At 46.6% G+C, this 27,794-nt stretch overlaps 1 protein-coding gene across 4 annotated transcripts in view; it reads left to right on the forward strand.

The window, feature by feature from the left end:
- The window catches only part of Dpp6 (dipeptidylpeptidase 6), a 910,144-nt gene that overhangs the window by 825,762 nt on the left and 56,588 nt on the right, over positions 1–27,794 (forward strand). For all 4 annotated transcript variants that reach the window (NM_010075.2, NM_001198886.1, NM_207282.3 and 1 more), the window contains exons 11-16: positions 9,059–9,182; positions 10,582–10,620; positions 18,469–18,576; positions 20,312–20,403; positions 21,595–21,642; positions 23,292–23,410. In NM_010075.2, coding sequence (NP_034205.1) covers positions 9,059–9,182; positions 10,582–10,620; positions 18,469–18,576; positions 20,312–20,403; positions 21,595–21,642; positions 23,292–23,410 — 530 coding nt within the window. The remainder of the gene's footprint in view (positions 1–9,058; positions 9,183–10,581; positions 10,621–18,468; positions 18,577–20,311; positions 20,404–21,594; positions 21,643–23,291; positions 23,411–27,794) is intronic.

Raw genomic sequence — 27,794 nt, forward strand, 5'->3', positions numbered from 1 at the left:
CCTATGAGCCACAGCTAGCTAACAGGGACACTGGTTTCAGGACATCTGTAAGAGAGCGGGACTTGACAGACTCTGCCCTGCAGTGTGTTTTCACATGTACCTGTGTGCATTGAGGTGTGGGAGAGTGAATGTATACCTGCTGACTGCCAACAGGTCAGTGTTTTGTTTAGGTCTCCCTACCATCTTCCCATCTCAAGGGTCCTGATGTTTCTAGGGCTTCTAACGATTCCTCACATCCCTCACACTTCCTCCCATAACTCACAGAGACCAAAAGTAAGAAGAGGATGGGTGACTGCTAACGGGACTCCTGGTCCTTTACAGGACCAGGCCTGGGTCTCTAAAGCCAGAGTCCATTGCCACCTGGGCTCCTCTCTGGCCCTCAGCTTCCATTGGAAGCAGAAGTTCCCTCCTCTTCATTGCCTTCTCAGATTCTCACAGTTAGGAGATATATGCAAAGGGCTTACTGTAAGCCTGATACTCTGTTTGGTGCCACCAGCAGGTTTGTTCAAGGACTTGCTGTGAGCAAATCTCTTCCTGGGTCTCCAGGAAAGTGGTTCGGGAGCTTTGTCTTTTGAGGATCAAGGGTCCTGCTGACTCTTCCATTCCCATGAATTCTCTGTTCTTGCTATAACAAGTCCTGCCAGGGAGCTACCCAGCATATCAGTGTCTTCCTCTGGGGTCCCCTGTGCCTGGTAGAAGAGGAATCCTGGGAATCCAGAGCTTCAGAAGGAGCTTGTAATCTGAGGGATAAAGTCTGCATAGGCTGAGAGATCTACTGCCTCGGTGCAAAGAGACACTAGAGTCTTCAGACCAGGGAAAACCAACAGTATCTGACCATCTTATATAAAAGCAATTCAGGGAGTCAGAGTTGACTCTATGATTAAGAAAACTTGCTTCTCTTCCAGAGGACCCAGGTTCAATTCCCAGCACCCACATGACAACTCATAGCCATCCTTAATTCCAATCCCAGAGGATCGGGTGCTCTCTTCTGGCCTTCATGGGCACTGCATGCACACGGTGCACAGACATGCATGCAGGCAAAACACCCATACACATAAAATAAATTTTAAGTGGGAAAAAAGACTCTTGTATAGAGAAAATACTTCAGAGTCATACTTGGGAGTTAGTGAGCAAATGATATCAGAAACAAGAAAGATTTCCTCTATGAGACAAGAGCCTGCAGAGGTCACAGCATCATAAAAGAGTTGGGTGAGCAAGGAAGGGAAATGGATTATAGGCTCTGAAAAGGTTTGCAAGTACTCAGTCACTAAAGTAGGCAAACTCTGCTTTTCCATGCATGCTTGGGCTGTGATAAGCAGGATCTTATACAGAGTGTCTTGATAGAGATTGGCACAGAGGTAGTGAGCAGGCACTGTGAACACTGAGTCAGCCACAGGAAAACCCTAACTTAAGATCAGATGTGGAAGGTATGGATTCAGTGGAAGGACCCCAAGAGGTCAGAGTGAGTGACTTCCCAGTGTCCAGAATAGAAATAGACAGGGTGGTATCAAGATGTCTGAGCATAAGATCTGGGGTCACAGCCAGAGTGGAGGAAATGGAAAGAGGAGAGGAAAGCCGGATACCAGACCTTCCCCTACCATCCTCACAAAGGGAAGATGTAAAAGGTATATAAGGTATATATAAGTGGCCTTGACACCAAGCAAGTGTCTATAGGCTATTCACACAGCCCAGCATGACCAAGATAGTCTATATGTTCCCTTGGCAACAAGATAGTGTCGTGAAGCTGGTGCCAGGCTGAGCATGAACAATGTTCTCTCTGGGAGCCACAGTGATCACTTCTTCCACCCATACCTCAGAAGTCACTCTTTGTGTCCCTCATCTGTGAAAGAAGGACCTGAGTCCTTGAGACTGAGTCCACAAGGCTCAAAATTCTCTTGATATGTTAAAGACTACCTTCAAGGGCTAACAATTTCATTAGTGAGGCATTGTGTTGAAAGGAACAACTATAAACACACATATCTTTGTCCCTCTTTCTATCCATGTCTGTGCTCCAGAAGAGAAAAGACACCCCTCAAATGAATTTAACTCCACATTATTACAAAGTTTACAAATACGTGATCTGGACCAGTAGACCCTAGGAAGTTATAGTGACTATGACCTAAAACATTGGATGCTCTGCCATCCTAGTACTAAGGATACAGGTGGGATGTGTTCTAACTGGATCACAAGGGCAGAGAGAGACAGATAGAACAAGCCACCAATCGGCTGGGACCTCGGTTTGATGGAAGACTGTGAAGAAAGAGACAGAGAAATAAATATCACCTCTTTCTCCCTTCCCTTTAACCTCTTGACACTTCCCCTATAGGACAATCAGAACCTCCCCACGCCATCTGTCTTAGTTACATTAGCATTTAATTGGAGGCTTGCCTACAGTTTCAGAGAGTTAGTCTGTGATCATCATGGTGAGATATATGGCAGCAGGCAAGCAGCCATGGCTCTGGAGCAGCAGCTGAGAGCTCACATCTGATGCAAAAGTTGCCAGCAGAGAAAGAAAGTGACTCTTGGCACGGGCTCTTAAAATCTCCAAGCCCAATGGTGTCAGCGTTTGGGGGCTGATTATGGGATGAATCCCTGGTTATGGCAGTCTCTAGATGGTCCATCCTTTCATCTCAGCTCCAATCTTTGTCTCTGTAACTCCTTCCTTGGGTGTTTTGTTCCCAATTCTAAGAAGGAGCAAAGTGTCTACACTTTCATCTACGTTCTTCTTGAGTTTCATGTGTTTTGCAAATTGTATCTTGTATCTTGGGTATTCTAAGTTTCTGGGCTAATATCCACGTATCAGTGAGTACATATCATGTGAGTTCTTTTGTGATTGGGTTACCTCACTCAGGATGATGCCCTCCAGGTCCATCCATTTGCCTAGGAATTTCATAAATTCATTCTTTTTAATACCTGAGTAGTACTCCATTGTGTAAATGCACCACATTTTCTGTATCCATTCCTCTGTTGAGGGGCATCTGGGTTCTTTCCAGCTTCTGGCTATTATAAATAAGGCTGCTATGAACATAGTGGAGCATGTGTCCTTCTTACCGGTTGGAACATCTTCTGGATATATGCTCAGGAGAGGTATTATGGGATCCTCCAGTAGTACTATGTCCAATTTTCTGAGGAACCGCCAGACTGATTTCCAGAGTGGTTGTACAAGCTTGCAATCCCACCAACAATGGAGGAGTGTTCCTCTTTCTCCACATCCTTGCTAGCATCTGCTGTCACCTGAATTTTTGATCTTAGCCATTCTGACTGGTGTGAGCTGGAATCTCAGGGTTGTTTTGATTTGCATTTCCCTGATGATTAAGGATGTTGAACATTTTTTCAGGTGCTTCTCAGCCATTCGGTATTCCTCAGGTGAGAATTCTTTGTTTAGCTCTGAGCCCCATTTTTTAATGGGGTTATTTGATTTTCTGGAGTCCACCTTCTTAAGTTCTTTATATATATTGGATATTAGTCCCCTATCTGATTTAGGATAGGTAAAGATCCTTTCCCAATCTGTTGGTGGTCTTTTTGTCTTATTGACAGTGTCTTTTGCCTTAAAGAAGCTTTGCAATTTTATGAGGTCCCATTTGTCCATTCTTGATCTTACAGCACAAGCCATTGCTGTTCTATTCAGGAATTTTTCCCCTGTGCCCATATCTTTGAGGCTTTTCCCCACTTTCTCCTCTATAAGTTTCACTGTCTCTGATTTTATGTGGAGTTCCTTGATCCACTTAGATTTGACCTTAGTACAAGAGATAGGAATGGATCAATTCTCATTCTTCTACATGATAACTGCCAGTTGTGCCAGCACCATTTTTTTTTCTTTTTTAATATTTTTATTAGGTATTTTCCTCATTTACATTTCCAATGCTATCCCCAAAGTCCCCCATACCCTTCCCCCAACTCCCCTACCCACCCACTCCCACTTTTTGGCCCTGGCGTTCCCTTGCACTGGGGCATATAAAGTTTGCATGACCAATGGGCCTCTCTTTCCAGTGATGGCCAACGAGGCCATCTTTTGATACATATGCAGCTAGAGACAAGAGCTCCGGGGTACTGGTTAGTTCATATTGTTGTTCCACCTATAGGATTGCAGATCCCTTTAGCTCCTTGGATACTTTCTCTAGCTCCTCCATTGGGGGCCCTGTGATCCATCCAATAGCTGACTGTGAGCATCCACTTCTGTGTTTGCTAGGCCCTAGCATAGTCTCACAAGAGACAACTATATCAGGGTCCTTTCAGCAAAATCTTGCTAGTGTATGCAATGGTGTCAGCATTTGGAGGCTGATTATGGGATGGATCCCTGGATATGGCAGTCTCTAGATGGTCCATCCTTTTGTCTCAGCTCCAAACTTTGTCTCTGTAACTCCTTCCATGGGTGTTTTGTTCCCAATTCTAAGAAGGGGCAAAGGCCAGCACCATTTTTTGAAAATGCTTTTTTTCCACTGTATGGTTTTAGCTCCCTTGTCAAAGATCAAGTGACCATAGGTATGTGGGTTCATTTCTGGGTCTTCAATTCTATTCCATTGGTCTACTTGTCTGTCGCTATACCGGTACCATGCAGTTTTTATCACAATTGCTCTGTAGTACAGCTTTAAGTCAGGCATGGTTATTCCACCAGAGCTTCTTTTATTCTTGAGGAGAGTTTTTGCTATCCTAGGTTTTTTGTTATTCCAGATGTATTTGCAGATTGCTCTTTCTAATTCGTTGAAGAATTGAGTTGGAATTTTGATGGGGATTGCATTGAATCTGTAGATTGCTTTTGGCAAGATAGCCATTTTTATTACATTGATCCTGGCCCCTAGCAAACACTGAAGCGGATGCTCACAGTCTTGCAAACTTTATATGCCTCATTACAGGGGAATGCCAGGGCCAAGAAGTGGGAGTGGGGAGGGGAGTGGGGGAAAGGGTTTGGGGGACTTTTGGGGTAGCATTGGAAATGTAAATGAAGAAAATACCTAATTAAAAAAATAATTTAAAAAGTAATAGTTACATCAAAAAAAAAATCTCAAAGCCCACCCTCTGTGACATACCTCCTTCAACAGGGCCACACCTCCTAATAATCTAAATACTCTACCTACTAGAACCAAACACTCAAATATATAAGCATGGGGTGGAGGCGTCTCATTCAAAGCACCACATCATCCATACAGGTGAACTCCCAACCTCAACCCACAGCAAAATGAAGTAGGCAAAGGACACCTGCAGGGAGACATAGGAAACACCCAGCATGCCCTCATATGACACCAGTAATTTGCCCAGGAAATGCTTAATACATATTGATGGACAGTGGACTAATATGAAGCCTGTATGGCTAGATGTGTGATGGATGGATGGATGGATGGATGGATGGATGGATGGATGGATGGATGATGAATGCATGGAGATAAATAGATAGATAGATAGATAGATAGATAGATAGATAGATAGATAGATAGATAGATAGATAGATAGAGTTGTAGGGATTAGAATAGATGAGTGTGGGGTGGATGGGTATGTGGATAGATGGATGGGTGGATGGATGGATGGATGATGAATGCATGGAGATAGATAGATAGATAGATAGATAGATAGATAGATAGATAGATAGGTATAGTTGTAGGGATTAGAATAGATGAGTGTGGGATGGATGGGTATGTGGATGGATGGATGGATGGATGGATGGATGGATGGGGTGGGATGGGTGGATGGGTGGGTGGATGGATGGGTGGGTGGATGAATGGGGTGGATGGATGGGTGGGTGGATGGATGGGGTGGATGGATGGATGGGTGGATGGATGGATGGATGGATGGATGGATGGGATGGGATGGGTGGATGGGTGGGTGGATGGATGGATGATGGATGGATTAGGTGGATGGGTGGATGGGTAGGTGGGGTGGGTGGATGGGTGGATGGATGGATGGATGGATGGATGGATGGATGGATGGATGGGGTAAAATAAGGTGGGATGTGTGGAGTAGGGTGGGGTGGGTGTTTGGGTGGATGGATGGGTGGATAGGTGGATGGGTGGATAGATGGATGGGTGGATAAATGGACAGACATTGTGATAAATAGATAGGCTTTTGCTACACTAAACTAGCATACACAGAGGACTGCCATAAAATTGGCTCTGCCACTCCTCAATGGATGCTTTTACTGCTGCATCGTTAACTGTTGAATACAGAGCCCACAACTGCCAAAGCATATACCAGCTCTTCACACGCCCTGACAGCCAGCCCTGCTGTATATCCAACCCCACTAATAGAAAAACAAAATAGAAGCATACTTCAATCTTGGTCCTCAGTGAGAGAGAAACTACTGCGAGGCATTAAATAGCCATCTGTCTGAATGCACTACGTCTCTATTTTCTACAATGCACTCAGCTGCATAGATAGTTGCATGGTAACTCTAGAAAGACCCAGACAGGACTGTGGACTTCCCTGCAGGCAGCATTGTGCTCAAAGCTGTCCTCTACTACAACACATCCCCTTAAAAACAAATTCCTTGCCAGGCAGCGGTGGCACACGCCTTTAACCCCAGCACTTGGGAGGCAGAGGCAAGTGGATGTCTGTGAGTTCAGGGCAGTGTGGTCTACAAAGCAAGTTCCAGGACAGCCAAGATTATACAGAGAAATCCTGTCTCCAAAAAAATATCCCTCTCACAGTATGTTCAGTCCCAGCTTGATGCATGGAACATCATCATTGCTTTAAGATGCTGGAGTTAAGTCTCAGCTCTCTGTGTCATAAGATCAGTAGACTTTGTCCTCTTCCCCCTTTATTGCCACAGGCTGTCAGAGCTGTGCCAGAACCTGAATACCACAATGTGGCATGGCACATTAACCCCTATGAGAGAGACAATGCCCATTCATATTTTATGGCAAACAATGGACTAATCAAGAATTCATCCACTGCTCACCAGCAAAGGCCTCCTTGCTCTGATCTGATGGCATCTCCTTAGCCAAAGTGCAAGTGCCCCTTCCACATGCTCACAGGCAGAGCCTGCTCCCCTCTGGAGCTAGAGTTAAAGACCTGCTCATCCAGCCCCCATCCTACCTGTGAACCAGTGACTAGCCATGAGTGCCTGCATTTTTTAAGTAGGACTCTGCTTTCTACAGCAACTGCCCTGAGTACTGTGTGGGCGACTCTGAGTGGACATCCACCTTTAGGATAGAAAGACTGTCAGAAACCTTTCCAACTTGGGCCTGGTGGAACAATTCCTGCAAGGGAAGGTGCTGAAGCAGGAGCTGCTCTGCCATTGAGGAGGCAGTGACATGAAAACCCACTCTCAACATTCACAAGTGCATCTGCAAAGCGGGCTTGGAGGAGCGCTCAAGGCTGATGAGATGGCTCTGTAGGGGACAGCACTTGGTGCCCTTCCTGAGGACCCAAGTTCCATCCCCAGCACCCACATGGTGGCTCACAACCATTTGTAACTCCAGTTCCAGGGAACTAGTGCCCTCTTCTAGCCTCTGCAGGCACCAGAAAAGCACATAAAATAAAAGTCAAGGAATCTGGAAATTTACCTGAAGGAGATAAAACTTCAAATAATGTTGATAACAAGTTCAACAAAGCTGTTTGCATCAAAAGAATAAGAAACATTCCATACTGTATCCAGGCACATTTGTCCAGAATATTTAATGAGATGAGGATTCACCAAACAAGCTCTATACTTCGATAACTTATGCACCTGTTACTAACATGCAAACGAACAGTCAATATGGATGGAAACTGCTGAGAGTCAGATAAAGTCATGAAACTGAAAAGAAGCAGGGGAGAAGCAGCAGCATTGCTCACAAGAACCATAGCTTCCTGTTACTTGTAGATGTGACATCGCTATCACATACACACGACTCTCACATGCCTCTCTGCCTTTGGCGTCTTGCAGCCACACCAGAGTGCTCCATCCTTTCTGTGCCAGCTCCACCCCAGCTCTCTCAGAAAGCTTATACTTCCCATCTTGCTTTGTCCTCTCCCTGAAATGCCTCCCAGTTTGTCTACATTCTTCAGCACTGCATCAGTCTAGCAAAGCATCTGCCCATTCAAAGGACACTGATTAGGGGCAGGACTGGAAAGAGAGACCTATAGTTTGATGAAAATTCCACCTAGTTATACAGCATATTTTGTTATATCTATCTACCACTATCTCCCTCCAACTTCCCATCACCCCCTAATTCCATACCTTCCTTTCTTCTTGTTTCTGATAACCCCTGAGTCTGATTAGTGCTGTACAGACACGCATGCTTATGTGGCTATTCACCAGGGCGTGAACTACTTATTATCAGTTATATCCCCAAAGGAGAGTGACTCCCTCAGTAGCCTTCAGGTGCTAATAGTTTGTGAGGCCATGGGTCCTCTCCCTGGTCCATGCTGGATGTTGGTTGGCTGGATCTTGTGCGGGCCTTGTGCAGGCAGGTACAGCTGCTGGGAGGTCAGCATTCCACAGCTCCCCTGTCAGCTCTCTGATCTTTCTTCCCCTCCCCTGCGCTCCCAATAGTAACATAAGGCTACTCTGAGCATGGTGGTGTTTTCAGGTTTGGGTAAAATCCAGCATGTGGCCTCAAACTGAGTTCACCGAAGCTTGGGAACAGAGCCATCATCCCCAATCCTGGCTATGTCTTCCTTAAAGAATGAAGAAAAAGAACTGAGCCCTCATTAGCCCAGGTTTGAAGTCTCTCCAGCTTGGTTCTCTGAGGATCCTCTGCACTGTCCCTCACTCAGGACTCCTTCTCCCTTGCCCTCACATGCCCACCTCTCTGCCAGGTCCTCCTTCTCTCAAACAGCCAAAGTGTAAGCTTTGGTAGGACTATAACGTGAAACTGAAGTCAGTAGAGCCCCAACCAGAGTATGTAACATCCTTCCAGACTGCCAGGCCAACCCCAGTGACCCTGCCTTCGGTTTTAAGAGCCCAGCTGGTGGGGGATAGGTGCTGAGCATTATATGACTACCCATAAGGACATTGACCCCACATGTGAATGACCCCATTTCAGAACCCCACACCTACACACACTGACTGGTGTACGCAGAAGGGGTGTAGCCATCTTCTGGTGTTTGTTGGCCCTGCTCACACTCTTGTTTGTGTTCTCAGGGAATATTACATCACCATGGTGAAATGGGCCACCAGCACCAAGGTCGCTGTGACCTGGCTGAACCGGGCCCAGAATGTGTCAATCCTGACCCTCTGTGATGCCACCACGGGTGTCTGCACTAAGGTACAGTACTGAGACAGAGAAGGGGGTAAAGGAATGGCCATAAAATAGAAGATGCCATCCAAATCCTGCTGGAGAAATGTGAAGCCTAGCTTAGCTCTGTCATTGACATTATGTCCAGCCTCTGGTTTGGTGCCACCTGGTGGACAAGTCAGATATTGCTACAAGATCGGGGTTGGGGGGGGGGGCACTTCAGAAGTGTAGCCATTAATCTCAGGGGCAAGGGTCTGTTTCCCTTCACACTGGCTGCTCTCCTGGGAATACTGCTCTCCCTGTTTTCTGTTGCTCAAGAGAGGAGGGGACTTGGCCAGGACCTGACCCTTTCTCTCTTGCAACACTGTAAAGCCAGGTACCCCAGCACAGGTAGGCAGGTCCAAGCAGACCTGCAGTGTGTCTAGGAACAGGAGCATCCCAGGGCATCCTTTCTTCCTGGCCAGGGCAGCAGACTCTCCCCCTGCCCTACAAGCCAAGCTTCTACAATGCTGAGCCGCAGCCCCAAGAAAGTCACCTTGTATTGAATTTAAAAGACCAATTGACACTCTAGACAGACCTTCTAGAAACTCTTTTTTTTTTCCCTAAGTTTCTATTTTATCTAGCAAGAAAAACACCAGGCTTGCCTATGCAGGTTTACTGAGAGCTGTGAGCCCTACCCAACAGCTCTCAGTACGCTGACCAGGAGGTTCCCTAGGAGGTTGCAATGACCTGCTCCTGCCTCTGACACCTCAAGTTGGCCTGACATTTGCCTACCATTACTGGAAGCAATTCTGGGTGTTTCTGATGGGCTTGCTGGAGAAAAAAAAAACTCAGGCAGAGCTCAGTGCTGGACACCACTGCTGAATGTCCAAACCTTCTCTGTGCCTGTCCTGCTATGCCCACCATGCATGCCACTGCCACCCACAGTCAGGAGCAGCACCAGCCTGGTGGCATCTCAGGTGACAGCAACCAAGCAGAACACCATTTGGTGTCCAGGCATGATTGGTTTGTGTACTTTCATACACAGCTCTGGAGAGCAACTTCCATATGTGCCTTGCCTCTTTTAACTGACTTTGTTTCCCAGAATTGCTTCATGAAATTATAAACTGCAGTTTTGATCCACATTTCTACTAGCAAGCATTGTACGCACTTATGTGCTCGCGTGCATACACACACACACACACAGAGTTCCAAACAGTGCAACATCTGAGCCTTCTGAAGAAGCAGCCTAACAGGACACACAGCTCAGTGGTGCCTGCCTGAGGACACTTGTGCTAGGATGTGAGCCACAAAGAGGGATTACTGCCACACTGAGAAGCCCTGGTGGCCACTGTGTTCAAGGGCAGCTGCCACGTAGGTAAAATTAAATCATTCTATGTACAGTGCACACAAACAAAGGGCCCTTTCTAACAGTCCAATTCTATTTCAGAAACATGAAGATGAAAGCGAAGCCTGGCTCCACAGACAGGTAACTCCACATACCAGCCTCGCATTCTCTCCTCACCTTGACAGGGGTGGGTACCATGGTTTCATACAAGGAATCACTTGGGGAGTCCCACCTGGGATCATCCAAGCGCATGTGCTACTCTGACTGGGACAGTGTAAGCCCAGCCCTCTTCATCATCCCGAGAAGCTTGTCGGGCCCTGCTGTAGAAGTCAAGTTCCCTGGATGACACTTTCCCCCAAAGACAATGATGGGATAGATCTCATCTCCCAGTCAGACGATGTATTTGGTGGCCTGAAAATCGTGAGCCCAGAAAAGCCCACTATTGACCAGATGAGGCCTACAATGACTAAGCAGATTAAAGTGTGGTTGGTACTCCATTTATTCTTAGGCATGTGACCTCCCTTGGAGAGATATTTCCTCAGAAACTGGTCAGCAGAATCATCTCTGAGATTTTGTTTTCCATTCCATAACTCAGGCTCTGGGAGCTGAAGATTACAAGGTTAGGGGTTTGAGGTATGGCTCACTGGTAAACTCTTAGGCGAGCAACATGCCTGAGACCCTTGGCTCAGTCACCAACACTGAAACAGCGAGGTCGGCCAGTCCATGGAGATCAGGAGGTGCTGAAGAGTTGGCTCCATGGTTAAGATGCAAACTGCTCTTGGTGAGGACTGGAGCTCACATCCCAGCCCCAGTACGTAATGGTCAAAACTGCCTGTGTCTCTAGCTCAGGGGATCAGACACTCTCTCGGACCTCTGAGAGCCTCACACTCGTGTGCACAAACCCCTACACAAATACACATCATTTTTAATTAAAATTTTAAAATTAAATAAACTTTAAAACTAAGAGCTCTCGGGAGAAGCCAAGGCAACCCACCTTTGATACAGTTTTTTGAATTACTGTACTCAGAGAGTGACCCCCCCCCCCCAGCACTGGTATGTTCTAATGATTCTATTGTCTCGTTCCACACTCTTGTGTTAGAAAGAACAAAGTTCAAGGAACTTACTTCTCTTTTATTCCACCCGAGGAAATAAAAATATCTTCAAATCCTGTAAGAAAAATCAAAACAGATTTGAATCCAAAGAGTCGTTGCAGAGAGGGCTCGGGGTGTTGCTCCGAGGCAGAGCACTTGTTTTGTGTGTACAAAGCCCCAGGTTCTATCCACAACAAAGTAAGAAAGCAGAACTGTGACTAAGAAATCCAGGCATTTGTTTTTATTGACCTGAAAGATTCTATCCATGAAACTCCACCTATCAGCAGCAGCCTCTGTGGTATTTACTTCTTCATTGCTATGAGAAAGCACAATGACCAAAAACAACCTCTGAATGATATTGGTTTATCGTTTCCAAGGGGATAAGCATTCATAAGGGTGGTGGGGCATGACAGCCAGCGAGAGGGGCATGTAGCAAAGACAGAAAGCTGAGAGCTCATGTCTTTAAACACAAACACAAAGCAGAGAACAGACTGGAATGGGATAAGGCTGTGGCTTTCAAGGTCTGCCCCCAGTGTCATACTTTCCCAGCAAGCTGCACCGCCTCCCAGACACCACCTCCCCTGAGGACCGATGGTTCTTAATCCAGAAAATGCGCTGAGTGCCAGCATATTTCTCTCTCTCTCTCTCTCTCTCTCTCTCTCTCTCTCTCTCTCTCTCTCTCTCTGCTTCTGGCTGTGGATGCAATGAGATGAGCTGTTCACACCCCCACTGCCTAACTGTTCCAACCATGATGGACTGTACTGTCAAACCAAATCGGAACAAACCCCATTATCTCTTAAGTTGTTTTTAGTGAGGGTATTTTATCACAGAAATTTTAAAGTAACTAATACATATGAGATATGGGGTTAATACTTAGATGTATAAAAAATTAAGACAGCTCAAACATCTTAAGACATCTTATTTTACACATATATGTGTGCCATGGTCTTTACAGAAGACAGTAGAGAGTATCGGATCCATGGAAGCTGGGATTATGTACAGGCAGTTGGAAGTTGCCATGTGGGTCCTGAGAACCCACTTGGGTCTCTGAAAAACAGCCACTGCTCTTAATTGCTGAGCCATCTCTCCAGACCAAAGAGATAACTCACTTTTAGAAAAAAATATGTATGGCTCTATTTTAAAACAAAAAAAAATAATCTGAATATGCATGTCTCTAAGAAAGATGACACAAATGATCAGCAGATACATGGAGGAAAATGTTCATCAGGAATCACCAGAAAAAATGCAGCTGGAAGTCACAAAGTGAAAGAACATCATAGCTGACAGAATATTATCAAAAGACAAAAGATTATAGAGAGCGTGGGAAGACGGGGAACTCCCACACCTGTTAGCAAGAACATACGTTAGGAAAGTCTCTGCAAAAGATAGCATGGATTCCTCAAACAGCTAAAAGTGCAACCCCACTCCTGGGTCTGTATCCAAAGGAAAGGAAATCGGAATGCTAAAATGACTCCTGTGTCATTGCATCACAGATCACAACAGCAAGGGACAAAACAGTGAAGGAGATATTAGATGCAGGAAGGAAGCAAGGGTGAAGCTAGGGGATATTGTGACAAGTGCAGAGCCAGGAGAGGGATGCATGCTATGTGTGTCAGTTACTCAGCTCGTTGCTATGGCAAAGTACTGACAAATGTAACTTAAGCAAGGAACGTTGGGTGTATTTGACTCACGGCACTATCGTCATGGATACAATCCTGTGATAAACGTTATGGTGGCAGGAGCACAGAGCAGCTGGGCACATGACAGTATCCAGAGAGAGGCAGTGGAGATGTGGATGCTGGTACTCAGTGGGCATCCTCCTTTCTCACTCTTTATTCAGTCTGCCAATCCAGGCTGCAAGATGGTGCCATCCACAGCAAGTCTTCCAGCAGTTAATCCTGTTGGGAAACAACCTTGAAGACAGACCCATAGTTGCGCTAGTATTTTAGGTGGTCCTTAATCCAGTAAAGTTGTCAGTCAAATTAGCCACCATTAGCTGCATGTTCTCATTCAAAGGACAGAACGGGTGGTTCCTGGGAATGTGTGATGGTGGAGGTCGGTTGGTTTCAGTTTGTTCAAGAAAAGTAAGCTCAGGAGATTCTATTGCACAGCATGGTCCATTAATTTACTGTGTTCTTTACAATTACCCAGGGCTAGAGAGAAGGCTTAGTAGTTAAGAGCACTGGCTGATTCTACAGAGGACCTAGGTTCTATTCCTAGCACCCACATGCCAGCTTACCAACCATCTGTAACTCCAGTTCCAGGGGATGCCCTAGTCTGGCCTCCAAGGGCTCCCATATGCCCATGGTACACATAAACTCATGCAGACTCACACACATATACATAAAGTTAAAGAAAATAAAATTTATAAGTCGAGTCTAAGCTGTATTTGACATGAAAAAATTATGGTGTATGTATTCATTGCCCCATTTGGTCATTCCTGAATGCCTACACATTGCAAAATACTCTTTCTATTTGATACATATAAATTGTTGTTGGCTTAAAATGTTCAGCTATAAAACATGATCAGCTACTCCTTCAGCATATGTTGTATGTGGCATGCACCAGGACATTGATACTTTTATCATGGTGAGTAATACTCCATTTCGTGGGTATACCACAAGTGCCCATTGAAGGAGCCCCACCCTTGGCAGCTGTGGGTGCTACACCACTGAGGACTGAAGGGAGCAGACACAAAAGGCCCTGTGGAGTGTGTCTGTTCCTTTAAAATATCCAGCCTAGGCACATCCGAAGAAACAGATTGGTTGGGGGAGGGGCAAGTGTATGACGTCATGAGTGCACGAAATGCTAGGATTGCTCCATTTTGTTAAAATGTTGTGCTTGTAAATTTCACCTCAGTAGTTTGTTTTGTTTTGATTTGAAATGAACCAACCAGAATATAGCTCTTGGCGATGTTCCCATCTAGACAGGGAGATGAGATGGCTCATAAATCCCAAGGCATAGGAGTGAATTAGGCTCAGAAGCTGTGTTTTGGTGGCTCAGCCTCTGACAAAAGGGAAGCCAGGAAAATCAGGGGCAGGGGACATGGAACAAGCACAGGGATATTCAGGCCAGGTTTGAAGGGAAGTGCAGGCTCCAAAGAAAGCCAGCTAATAATGAGTTTGGGGCAGTGTACACTTCAGTGTCCTTGTGCCCAAACCCAAGGGACTTCTCCTGCGGAAGCAGCTACTTCCTGTCTGGTCTCACTCTGGCCCCTGGATGGACACACAGCCTAGTCCTGGAGGTCCTGGGGAGAGAACCTCTAGCCGTCCTCCACTGTTTGCCTTCTCTTCATCATGGCAGAGTGGCCGTAGCGAACACCAGCTGCATTTTCCTGTTTTCTGACTGAACAGCTTACAATGTGAGAGGAAAACAACAGCAGCTCAGGAACAGGGTATGAACGCTGAACTCGCAAACAGCACTCAGGAAGCCAGGCCCTTTCCCAGCAGCATGGAGAGGAATACTAGCACTAATTGCTTTTACCATTTTAAAATGTAAATTTCTAGCTAACAAAACAAGTGCTTGATTTTGAAGACACGGTCGCTTTAAATTTGCAAGAAACCAGAACTAGAAAGAGTGGCTGCATGGTCTGGTGAATGCCCTCAGTTCCCACTTCAGGAAGTGTTTTATTACGCTCCCTGTGAAAACACTCCTCTCTGGGGTGCTTGTGGCTCTGTCAGGCTGCCCAGCCATTCACACAGGACAGGTGTGTTCCATCCTGAGCTGCTGTGAGAAGCTTCAGTGAATCTAACCATCAACACACTGTAAAACTCTCTGAGAGCGTCAGGGCTGCCATGGCAAGCTATGGTGAAGCTGACTACCTACCTACGTACCATGCTCTAGAAGGGGGTCAAACTCAAGCTCAAGAGAAGCCCAATCTCAAACAGCTTCCCATTGCATCCTTTTTCCCTAAAGGGATTCATGAACACCACTTTCAAAAAAGATCTGTATCCTTCATGGTGATGTGGTGCTGCAGGGCAACACAGGAGCCCTATGTAAGGCTGGGCTGCCACTGCCACCAGCTGTCAGGAAGCCTCTGGCTGCTCCTTCAGGGTATCAGACATTTCTTATCAGAGGTCACAGGCATGACCCAGGGAGATAACACTGAGGCCACACCCTACTGCCCATCCACCTCCTGAGTGTTGCAGCAGCTTGCTGCACAAAGCCCAGAAGACCCTGCAGACCCAGGGAGATGCTGTCTGCTCCATCTGACCAGTCTCCCCATTGCCAGCAGGATGGTTGGCACTGTGCTGGCAGCCTCAAGTAGCCATAGCCATCCAAGTTGACATAGCATGTCCAAGTAATGTCCAATAGCATATCTTTTCTTCTTTCCTTCTCCTTCCCGAAGCCTCACTACGGGCCCTACAGAGAACCCCAAAAGCCAACAAGAAGGCACATATGTGTATACTCTTACCAGGAACTCTCTTCTCTGAGGATATGCTAGAGAAATAGTAAATCTCATCTACCCACATGCATGGCCATCACTGCTGCCAGACTGGCAAGTTGTCACTGGTATAAACCCATGAGGGCCTCCAGGCTCTGCACCCTTGGGTGTTGAAGTCAGCCTTGTGGGTGTGTTCCCAGCTGTCTTACATCTTTAGCTAGATATTTGGTTTTGTGATTTCAGACTTGGAGCTAGAAGGTCAGAGGATAGAAGCTATAGAAGAAACTGGCAGAAGCCATACAGAGACTGCATTCCTTGAAGGTCTGCTGTGGAGAGAGCTAGCAGTCAGAATCCCTCAATCTCAAACAAGAGGCAGAACCTGTATTCAAATCCTGGTGCCCAGGAAACTTTATCACTAAAGGTTTATTGACTAGACTGGAGAGAGAGCTCATCCAGTAAGGAGCTTGCAAGCTGAGTTCAGCCCCCAGAAACCACACAAATGAACACAAGGCATGGTGGGATATGCTTGGAATCCCAGCACTGGGAAGATCCTTGGGGCTCACTGGCCGTTCAGCCTCACCAAATCAGCATACCACAGGCACAGGAGAGGAAACAGGAAACAGAAAACAGAACCGACAGTGTCCTGAGGGAGAGCTGCCAAGATTGATCTCTGGTATCCAATGCACACACACACACACACACACAGACACACACACACACACACACATGCACACACACACACACACACACACACGCACACACGCACATACACGTGCACACACATGCACAAGCGCACTTTTACCACATGAGCAACTTTCCAAACACTGCCCTGCTCCACCCATTCTGGAAGGCTCCAGGGAGCGGTGGAAAAATGGTCTCAGAAGCTGAGGCCTCTCACTGTGAGCACACTACTTCTGTCCAGAATTAATCATAGTACTTTTAATCTCTGTCCAAAGTGCAAACATTTCCCCCAGAAAACTAGGGGACTCTTGCCTCATCCATCCCACGGTTGGCAAACAAAAGTCCATCTAAAAAGCCAAATTAACAGCTGCTCTTTCCACTCCTCTTCTGTTAAATACCACACTCCCAACTCTAAATAGAAAAATCAATATTTGCAGATTAAAGGTTTCATTTTATTGCAAATATTCATGAAGATTAAATGTCATTTTAATCACATTAGTTCATTTCTCTGAGCACATCATTTTTGCGTGTGTTCCTTTACTGTGGGGAAATGAGGTTTTCCTGGGCCAGCTGTGCTCTATTTACTGCTTGTTTGCATCTCTGGGAGCTTCTTGAATCACAATATTACACACCTTAGCCAGTAAGTGGAGTAGGCAGTCATTGGTGTATACTGATGGAAACTTCCAGACTTTAGGTTCATAGAGATGCTACTGTACCACAATTCCTCTGCCCATCAGAGTGGTCACCTCCACTAGGGTAGGCTAAGGGCTGCAAGGACCTGCCTGCTCAGCTCTTGGGGTGCCAGGAATAGAGTGCGGTAACAGGATACATCCAGCTGGCAGCCCTGACTCCAGAGTTGTTATCAGGAAGAAATGACTTGCTCAGACCGATGTACCACCTAGCGCCTGCCTCTTCAAGATGTCTCTGGTGAAAGACAGGCCTAGGTAGGCTCTTTGCTGTCTGAGTTTTAAAATAGATACAATTGGTCCAGGTGGGTTTTTTATTATTATTATTTCTTTCAATGTACCTCCTCAATGGGTGGTTCAGTGTGAAATCTATTTTTTTTAAGGAAAAGAAGGCAGGACTAGAGGAGGGAAAATTTGGGTCTGTGCCAAGTCTTCCCATGTTATGACAAAACTCAGTGTAGCAGCTTTGTGTGCTGGGGGGTTTCAGTCCAGTATGTGTCCTTGACTTAGTCCCCACCCATAAGGTGTGCTTGGAGTGTGCACAAGCTCACTTCTTCACTCATCTTCCCATACTTTAGACAACAGTGTTGTCTGCCTTTCTCTAGGATATACATTAACAGGGTGTGAGTGGGATGTGTATCTGTATAGGGTATATACATGTTTGTGTAGGTGTGTACAGGCGTGCATACGAGTACACAAACATGTGTGTGTGCACGTGGAGGCCAGACATTGATGCCAGGTGTCTTCCTCAGCTGCTCTCCACGTTATTTTTTGACCGAGACACCCTCACTGAGCCTGGGGCTCACCAAGTACATTAAGTACTTGAGGGACTCACCTGTCTCTGCCCCTCCACCCCAGCATTCAGGTCACAGACCCTTGCTGGCGCTTTCTGCTTTTACATGGTTCTGGGCATCTGAACAGCAAGTACTCGACCAACTGAGCCATTCCCCAGCCCTGGTCTCTGGAATTAGGTGCCCCTTTCTTTCTCTGCTTTTAGAACACCAAAAGTCTGACTGTCTAGTCCCACTTGCCCGTTAGCTCCGTCTATCATTAGAAATTACACATGCCTGAGCATGCTCCCTCCCCCACTCACTTCTCCTCCTCCCATGCTGCTTTTTGGTGACAGGCCTGTCATCTTTGTCCACAGAATGAAGAGCCTGTGTTCTCCAAAGATGGCAGGAAGTTTTTCTTTGTCAGAGCGATCCCACAGGGAGGCCGGGGTAAATTCTACCATATCACCGTATCATCATCCCAGGTAAGTCCTCCTGCCTTCTATGCTGCTGTTCTATTGGTGCTGGCTTTGTGCTAAGAACACTCATCCTTCCCAGGACCCTAAGATGCCCTGGGTTCCAAGGGTGAGGTAGCATGCCACGTGTTCATATACAGAGGAGGGCAGCAGCTGGAGTGTAAATTCTCTACTGATGCTCAAGAACATGGACATGGAATATGACATTTCTAGCAACAATAGAGGGGCAAGGAGACTCACTGATGGGTAGCAGTGAAGATGACCACTGAGTGCCTGTCTGCCCTTCCTGACACTCTTCTTTCCCTCAAGGCTACTCTAAGTCCTTCATGAGTCTCCCACTAACCCCAGCACTGCTTCTACCCTGAGTGAGAAGCATATGTGGCCCTAATGATACCATAACTGCCATTCAATGATACTCAAACCTGCTCTGGTCAGGCAGCCTACGATGCGTGCTGCTGAGCAGGGAAGCAGGGGAGCTGGCGAGTGATGCCTCCCTGGGAGCCTAGTGACCCCAGGAAGGGATGCCTGGATGCTGCGCTTTGAGAAGGATAAGGATGAGCGTGTGCTTGGCCCTCTGTGTCCCCAGTGCCATCCTCTGTATACAGGTTTGATTTTAAAGCAGGCTGGAGTTATCAAGAATGGGGGCAAGCATATAAAATGTAATTAGGAAGGAGCCTGTTTGGAAGCATATGTGTATCTGGTTGGATCCAGAATAAAAGCCACAGGGCCATCCCCTTAAGAAATATCTGGGATGGAGGAGAGAAGGGCCCTGAAATGCCCTGGGAGGGGGAGAACGATGGCTGCTCCCAGCTTAGGCAGGCATTGCTGTTTTCCAGCCACTTAATCACGTGGCTTTCAGGACATCCAAAACCTGGTTTGATCTGTTCATATTCTCACTGGGGTCATTCCAAGCAAGATTTATAAACAAAACAAACAAACAAACAAACTATGCTTTCATTCAGCCCCAGTCTCTAAATTCCTGCAGAGGATCGGAAATTGCTGAGAAGCCCTTAACATCTATCAGCAAGTGGTTTCCATCCTGACCCAGGCACCCACTCTTGTCCTGGGCTCTGTTTCCAAGCCCAGGATGACATAGGCTGCTAAATGACATAGGATGATGTAGGCAGCTTGCTCTGGGTCTGCAGCCCTTCATGTTGACCTCCGTTGCCTGTGTTAGACTCCATCTCTCTGCACTGGCTCTCCAGGGCAAATGCCATTCAGAAGAGCTACCCACATCTATGCCTCAGCATCCTAGCTGAAAATTTAGATGCTGCCTTGCATCTGGTGCTATGACAACAGGCTCTGGTGACTATAGTGCATGGCTCTGGGAGAAACCTGAGAAGTGTGCTAGCTCAGCAGGAATCATGGTCAGTTCTTGTAGCACCTGGACCTCAGCAAGAATGGCAGAAGCTATCAGAAGAACTGCACTGAGTTCCTCCCAACTCCTCCTGACTTGGATGACATCATCCTTTTCACCACACACTCTCTTTCCTCCATCCTGGGCCCTAATACAAACATTAAATTCACACGTGCATGGGCCTTGGGTGTATATCTGCAGCAGGTAGGATAAGGGACCATCTGACATTCCTACTGGCAACACTCAGAGGCCATTGCAGAGGATGCTAGATTTAAGCCAGGACATATAAAAGAGAAGCAAAAAGGGGGAGGATATTGCCTCATTTCTGACAGGCTACAGATGAGGCACCAAAGTCGTCTCCCTCCTGATATCTTGTCTGTATTTCAGCCCAACAGCAGCAATGACAACATCCAGTCTATCACCTCTGGAGACTGGGATGTGACCAAGATCCTGTCCTATGATGAGAAGCGGAATAAGATGTGAGTGAGAGCCAGGGAGCTATCTCTGACTGCCACCAGGTCCCCTTGTTATTTCTAGTCAAATGTGCTGGAAAAGGGAAAACACACAGCTCAGGGTCCTCCTTTGCCCTCCAAGGACATGGCACTTACCATTGTGAGCTCCTGACTCAGCCAACTCCCAAAGCTACAAGGCACAGTGACAAAGGAAAGCTTTGACATACCAGTGAGGTGACATAGGTTCACAGAGGTGCTCTAAAGCAGCTGTTTATCAAGTCTCTGTAGACATGGGCACAGGCTGAGGGCATCCCCATCATGGTCTCACTAATACTATGGTTATATGTTAGGATAGGTATGCTTGCCCACTGAAAAGACCAACTAAAACATGCTGGGGAATGATTCTATCATTAAAGTACTCACTGTGCAAGTGTGAGGATCTGAGTTCAAGCCCCAAGACCCATATAAAAAAGCAGACACGGCAGCATAGGCTTATAATTCCAGTGCTGGACAAGTAGGGCTCTGGAGCTCACTGGTCAACACGCCTCACCCAGTCAATGAGCCAAGTCCCAGAGATTGACCTTGTCTCAAACGAAGACCAAATATATGGAATGACCTTGGAATGATACCCAGAGTGAGCCTCTGGCCTCTATAGGCAAGTGCCCCTGTACACACAAATACACAACTATGTGTGTGCGCACACACACACACACACACACACACGCACATAAAATTAAAATAAATACCAAGATGCAGAGAAGTTAAGCTGCTCTCCCAGACTGTTCAGTCCTTATCAGAGGAGTACAGGCCCAGTCCTGTACCTGATGCTGCTCAGCCTCCCTGCTCACAATCGGGCTTAGGATGAACCAGCACACATGCATTCCCCAGATCAGGTTTTATGGGGTTACATACTAGTCTACAGGGAAAACCCCATGTTTGCATTTAAGTGTACCCCTCCTGTTGCCCTCACTGCTAAATCAGGACCCAGAGCAGGGGCGGGGGTGAGTCAGTGTGGGAGATACCTAAAGCTGATGGTGTGACCAATGTGTCCCTCTGCCTTCCCCTGCTATGATCATGAGTGTGCCCAGACCTAACGTGAGCATTGCTCATTAAACAGGCCACAGTCTCCGACAGGTACTATGAAGATGCTAGGGTAGGGCTTGTGGCTGTAAATGTACTGAGGTAAGCTGACCCAGTATACCTTTTCCATCTCCACAGCTATTTCCTGAGCACAGAAGACCTGCCACGGAGACGACATCTCTACAGGTAACTGGCTCCCACTGCCAGCAGGGCCTCGTGACTTCACAAACCACAGCTCTGAGCAGCCCATAGGAGGCAGCAAGGATAGCTGGGTAACTAGAAAGTCTGGGGAGAGAAAAAAGTACAGAAGCCACTGGACCCAAGGCCTCAAGTCCTGTTTCTGCTTTGGTCAAATTGGTTCTCTCTCTCTCTCTCTCTCTCTCTCTCTCTCTCTCTCTCTCTCTCACACACACACACACACACACACACACACACACACACACACACACACACACACACACACAAACTCATGCACACAGACACACAGACACTTCTCCTCTTGAGGGAGTCTGCCTGTCTGGCTCTACATTCAAGCATTATCTTGGCAGATTACCTTTATCTGTGTATTCTGAGGACAGCTGGGTCTGGTTTGGGAATCAACCAATGGCTGAGTGGAGAGGAGGAAAGGAGGCTGGCTTTTCCATCTCCTGCCGTGTTCCATGCTTGTCTGTGATGACCCAAGTTCACATAATGTAGAAAACGGGTGGGCACGCCAGGAATCCAAAGAGGGAGCAGATCTAAGATCACCTTCTCAGCAGTTATCTGCCTGTTGCTAATCTCATAGGAGGGGGCTTTGTTCTGAGGTAAACTTGGATTCTGGCAGTTTAGAAGCAGAGAAAAACAATGGCTGTTTCTGGACACTTCTTAGGTAGAACAGCTGCATCTGGCTGCTCTCTGAATCTTCAATGGCCACTAGAAGAGGCCAGTGTGGACCAGAGAAGCTAGAGAAGCCCCCAGCACACAGAAGTCTCCCCCAGTGTACCCCACACTGGGTATAAAACTGCTATGAATGAGCAAGGCTCTGTGAGCACAGACCTGCTTCTCTCTAGACTCTTCACTGATATGGGTCTACTAGAGTCATGAAAGTCAGGCTACCTACTTTACAAAAGGCAAGAAGGGAGCCTTTTGCTCCTCTCCTGTGACCAGTAGCATCAGAAGCTTGGCTTCTCTCTCCCATAACATCTTCATCCTCATGAAGAGAGGTTCCACATTGGAAGATGTGCTTAGAGAGGAAACGTCTCAGTGCCATGTGAAGACAGGAGCTTCCTGGCCTAGATTAGACCTGGCCATGGTGGTTCCAGGTGGCATCTTCAATTGGTTTCTCTCACTGTCCTCCTCATCCCCAAACAAGGAGCAACATCAGCACCATCCTGCTGTCAGGAGAACTGGCAATGGCAGCCATGACCACACTGGTCATTGGCAGCCATGACCACACTGGTCATTGGCAGCCATGACCACACTGGGCAATGGCACCCATGACCACACTGGGCAATGGCACCCATGACCACACTGGGCAATGGCACCCATGACCACACTGGGTAATGGCACCCAAGACTGTAGTCTCCATACCCTGGTATCACCTTGCCTGCAGTTTCACCAATAGCAAGGATCAGGAGAACTGAGAAGTCTCCGATGGAAGAACTGTGGGTTAGGAATGCTGAGAAATAGAGTTAAATAACCCCAATGGGGTGTTGATGGGAGTAAAGCTTAATGGATTAGTACCAGGGGTGACCAGGCAACCTCAGAGGAGAGGTACCTTGCTGGGGAATTCAGGACTTGACCTCCAAGTTCACTCAGTCTCTGTCCTTGTTCTCATTGGCTCTTTGCTCTTCCAGTGCCAACACGGTAGATGACTTCAACAGGCAGTGTCTGTCATGTGACTTGGTGGAGAACTGCACCTATGTCAGCGCTTCTTTCAGCCATAACATGGACTTCTTCCTGCTCAAGTGTGAAGGTGAGTGGCTGTCACTCCACACCTGTCTCAGGTGGATGCTGAGGTCTGCAGACAGGAGCACACGCAGGACAAAATGGGAGTGGTGGGAACACGGCAGACCACAAAACCAGGAACACTACTCATGAGAATCAGGACTGCATTTACATCTTCTTGCAAAGCTCATCAGGGAGTTTTCTCTGCATTGAGCCACATCTCACCTCTCATTGTCCATAAAAGACTAGTAAGCTGTCAGCTACTTGAGGTATCTATCACATAACTGTACCTGAGCTGTTTATAAGAATGACAAAACAATTCCAAGATCAAATTTCCAACACTGAGGCTTAAGATCATACAGAGAATCACAGAAATACAAGTTCCTAGAACCCAGCTCAGTGATCCCAAGCAGTCAACTGTTTCTTACATATGTGTGTATGTGTGCATGTGTGTGTGTGTGTGTGCGTGTGTGTGTGTGCATGTGTGTGTGTGTGCATGTGTGTGCGTGTGTGCGTGTGTGTGTGTGTGTGTGTGTGTGTGGGCACACATTGTGTGCATGTGTGTGTGTGTCTATGTGTATATATGTGCTGTGGTGCATTGGTAGAGGTCAGAGGACAACTTTTAAGGGATGATTCTTCCCTCCCACCATGTGAACTCTAGGAATAGAACTTGAGTAGTCGGGCTAATGACAAGCATTTGTATCTGCTGAGCTATCTCACTGCCCATGTAGAAGTGTTTCTTATCACACCAACCAGAACACTCTATAGTAGACCCAGCCTCAGGGTGAATCCAGAAAATGTCTTTGCATCTTATTCTTATCTGTTGGGAAGATTGAATCCATAAGAAGGTAAACAATAAATATGGTTCTACAAAAAGAAGTCTGAAAGACCTAGACCTACTGTGATCTCCTCAGGAGAGATTACATGTGCTAAAGGGGGCTACTGAGATCTAGAGCAGGCCCATCTCTGGCTAAAATGGAAGTCCTGGCAGTCATAGAGAGAGGTGGTGATTTTGAATGGTGGTGTGTTACATAGCCTGTTGGTTCTTCCATAGCTTGTGAACATATGCTCTCTTGACTGATGTCACCTAAAGCCCTGAAAAGCTCAGCCCCCAACATTCTTCCAAGATGGAGGTGCCACCTGGTACAAGCTTTCTAAAACACATTAAACCCTGAAGCTTCCTATATTCCAGACCCCAACACCTGTGCTTCTCAAACTGGTGCCTACAAATGGGAACTCAACTTCTCATCGTTTTTGATAACTAAGGATCAAGTGTGGATCACTGTAGCACTACAGTGTGTGATATCACCTTGTAGTCCTGAGCAAGTCCAGGCTAGAAAACTAACATTGAAGTGTCAGCAGATTAGATCCTCTGAAGGCTGAGGGACAGGTTTCCCCCATTGGCCCTGGCAACACTTCACTTAAAGATGTGCCATTTCAGTCTGTACCCTTACCTTTGCCAATCAAAAGGGGGTGATCTCCTCTTCTTGAGTGAATTTGCAAAGACTTTCCTCCCACATAAAGCCACACTCATAGGTGCTAGAGTTTAGGACTTCAGCTTATCTTTGAGAGGAGACACAAGTGAATCACAGTTCCCTTCTGAGATGCATGTTGTCAGGGCTGGAGAGATGGCTCAGAGGTTAGCAATGCATACTGCTCTTCCAGAGGATCCGAGTTCACTTCTCAACACCCACACTGAGGCAGCTCACAGCCACTGAAACTTCATCTCAGTGGATCCAGTGCAGTGGGGCAACCCAGACACATAGAGTATACATATACATATACATATACATATACATATACATATACATATACATATACATATACATATACATATACATAATTTTAATAATAATAATTAGCCAAGATGTATATGGTTTTCTAATACAAGGAAGAGGTAACAGAAAGCTGTGCTCGGTATTTTCCCCGGATCACAAAAATGGGCAGAGACTGCTCAGGGGCTCTGCCACACCACTGTTTGGGGTTAGAATGTTAACATATTTGAAAAAGAAGAGCCATTCTAGTGTAGACTTTGTCTAGGAATTCTTCCAGGTCCTAAAACTAACCTGGTGCTCAAGTTAAGTGTGATAAGGGCTTTCTCCTCCCAAGGAAACTTCAGGCCTCATAGCCCCAGAGTGGTCAGAGAACCAGTGGATGTGACTCCAGTCCCAGCCACTGTTTGCAAATTCAAACTGTTTCTGCCAAACTAAATCCCAAGAGCATGATTTATCTCCCTTCCTGTTTCTCAGAAGCATTTCACTGATCCTCATTTTAGGAAGGTCTAAATAGCCTCAGGAAATGGGACTCACACTCAGACAATGGCTGCTTTAAAAAGTCTATAAACATTTTTCTTGAAATTGAGGATGGAACTATTGCTCTCACTCTGTTCTAGGTGGGAAAGAACAGTCTGTGTTCATGAGCCCACTGGGCTCTGGGACCACCACCCCACACTACTCACAGTGCCCAGTGCTTAAGAGCGCTATAATAGATCCAGGGACTTCATTTAAGACAAGTTCTCCGCCCCCCCCTTAAGATGAATTCAAACAAAATGTTCTTAGTACACTTAAAGTGAATCCTTCTGATCGCTATTCCTTCTATTCCTAAGCAATCTTCAAGGGTCCCTATAACCACACCTGAGTGTCATCAGGTTCCAGAGAGACAAGGTTGGACTGACCTACTTAGAATCTGGGCTCTACCAACTCTCTCTGCGACTATGGGCATGTTGGCTACCCTCCCCCCAAATATGTCATGTTCTCATTATGAAAACTAGGGGCGTCAGGGTGATCAACCTATGATGCTGCTGTGAGGACCAATCAGAACAAAGTATGTGCTATGCTTACCATGCATCTAATCTATCAGTTATCATAATTGTCATCATGATCCACAGCTCATGACCAGTGAAGGGCTTGACAGCCACTTATAACTCAGTGTGTGAAAGTTGAGGCTGGGTTGAGGTGGTTAACCTCCATGACAGCAACTGAGCAACTACACTATTGTGTAATCAGAACACAATAGTGAACAGGCAGAGATGGAAGGTAGTGAACAGGGATCTTGCGGGAGTGGGCGGCGTGCTCTGTACAGTGGGTTAAGTGTCTGGTGAGGAAGCATCAGGACCTAGATATGGATCCCCAAGTATAGCAGTGCGTCTACATCCCAGTACTGAGGGATGGAGACAGGCAATTCCCTGGAGTTCACTGCCCAGTCAGGTTAGCCAATCAGTGATCTCCAAGGTCAGTGAGGGACCTTGTCTCACAAATAAGGTAAAAAGTTATGGAGGAAGACAGCCAGGTTCAACCTCTGGCTTCCAATTATGCAACATACCTCTTCATAGGAGCACAGCACACATTCTAATAATGATAATGAGTAAGCAAAAATAATAAAATGAGGCTGAGGATATTAGCTCCACTCTGAGGAAAGTTGCTGACCATGGGGCTGAAAGTGAGTGGGATTTTAGGCCAAGTCCAGGCTCAGTAAAAACACGTGTCATGGGGGATTAGTTAGTGATGGCATGAGAGATTGATTTGTGATGTCTGCCATGCACTGTAATGAGGGAGGCAACAGTAGCCACATGGCATGTGTCTGTCACATTGGAGGGGTCATCCTCTAAGAACAAATGGATACCTCCTTAAAAAGTAAGTTTCCCATTCCAGGTCATCTAGGATGGCAGTGGGGCAACTGTACCCTAGCCCTCTCCTACTGTAGAGTGAAGCTAGACAGGCTATGTTTACAGACCTAAACCCCTAAAGCACTGTGCTCCCCTGAAGTAAGAAAGCAGCATGCCATGAAAGAGCATGCTTGAAGACTGAAGGACTGACAAGTCTAGACATCCCCTCAGGAAAGGGGTCTGCTGGGGTTTCTGACTATAGATGCCTTTGTCTGTCAGGTGGCTTTTGGATCAGGCAGCAAACATTGCTAGCGTCCTCAAGAGTGGCTCAGGGTGTTTCACTTAGGATACTGGAAAGGGGCCAAAGGTCTCATACTGAAGGGTTGCTTACCACCTTATAGGGCTGAGGTAAGATAGACTAAAGGAAGATGTTCTATCATTGGGGACATGCCCTTGAAGGGGACCCTGGAGCTCTGGTACCTTCCTGTCTCCTTTTCACTCCATGTACTGCTATGCAGTGATAAACTGTGGTCTGACATGTTTCTACCTGGATGCTCAGTCTCTCTGTAGGCTATGAGGTAAGGGAGCTGAGCAGCCAGAAACTGAAGTCTCTGGATCCATGACCTAAAACCAACCTTTCCTCTTTATACATTGGTTTTATCGGGCATTTTTTTCACAGCAGGCAGGCTCCTGCACTGTCCTAAGGCAGCAGTGTGAGCAGGAGTACCCAAATGTTTGCTAATGACTCTTAAGTAGCCTTGGACCTGGGGAGAGTAAGCAGCCTGCATCTTCATTGATAAAGGTGTAT

This window comes from Mus musculus, chromosome 5, assembly GCF_000001635.26.
Source record: "Mus musculus strain C57BL/6J chromosome 5, GRCm38.p6 C57BL/6J".
Classification (NCBI taxonomy): Eukaryota; Metazoa; Chordata; class Mammalia; order Rodentia; family Muridae; genus Mus; species Mus musculus.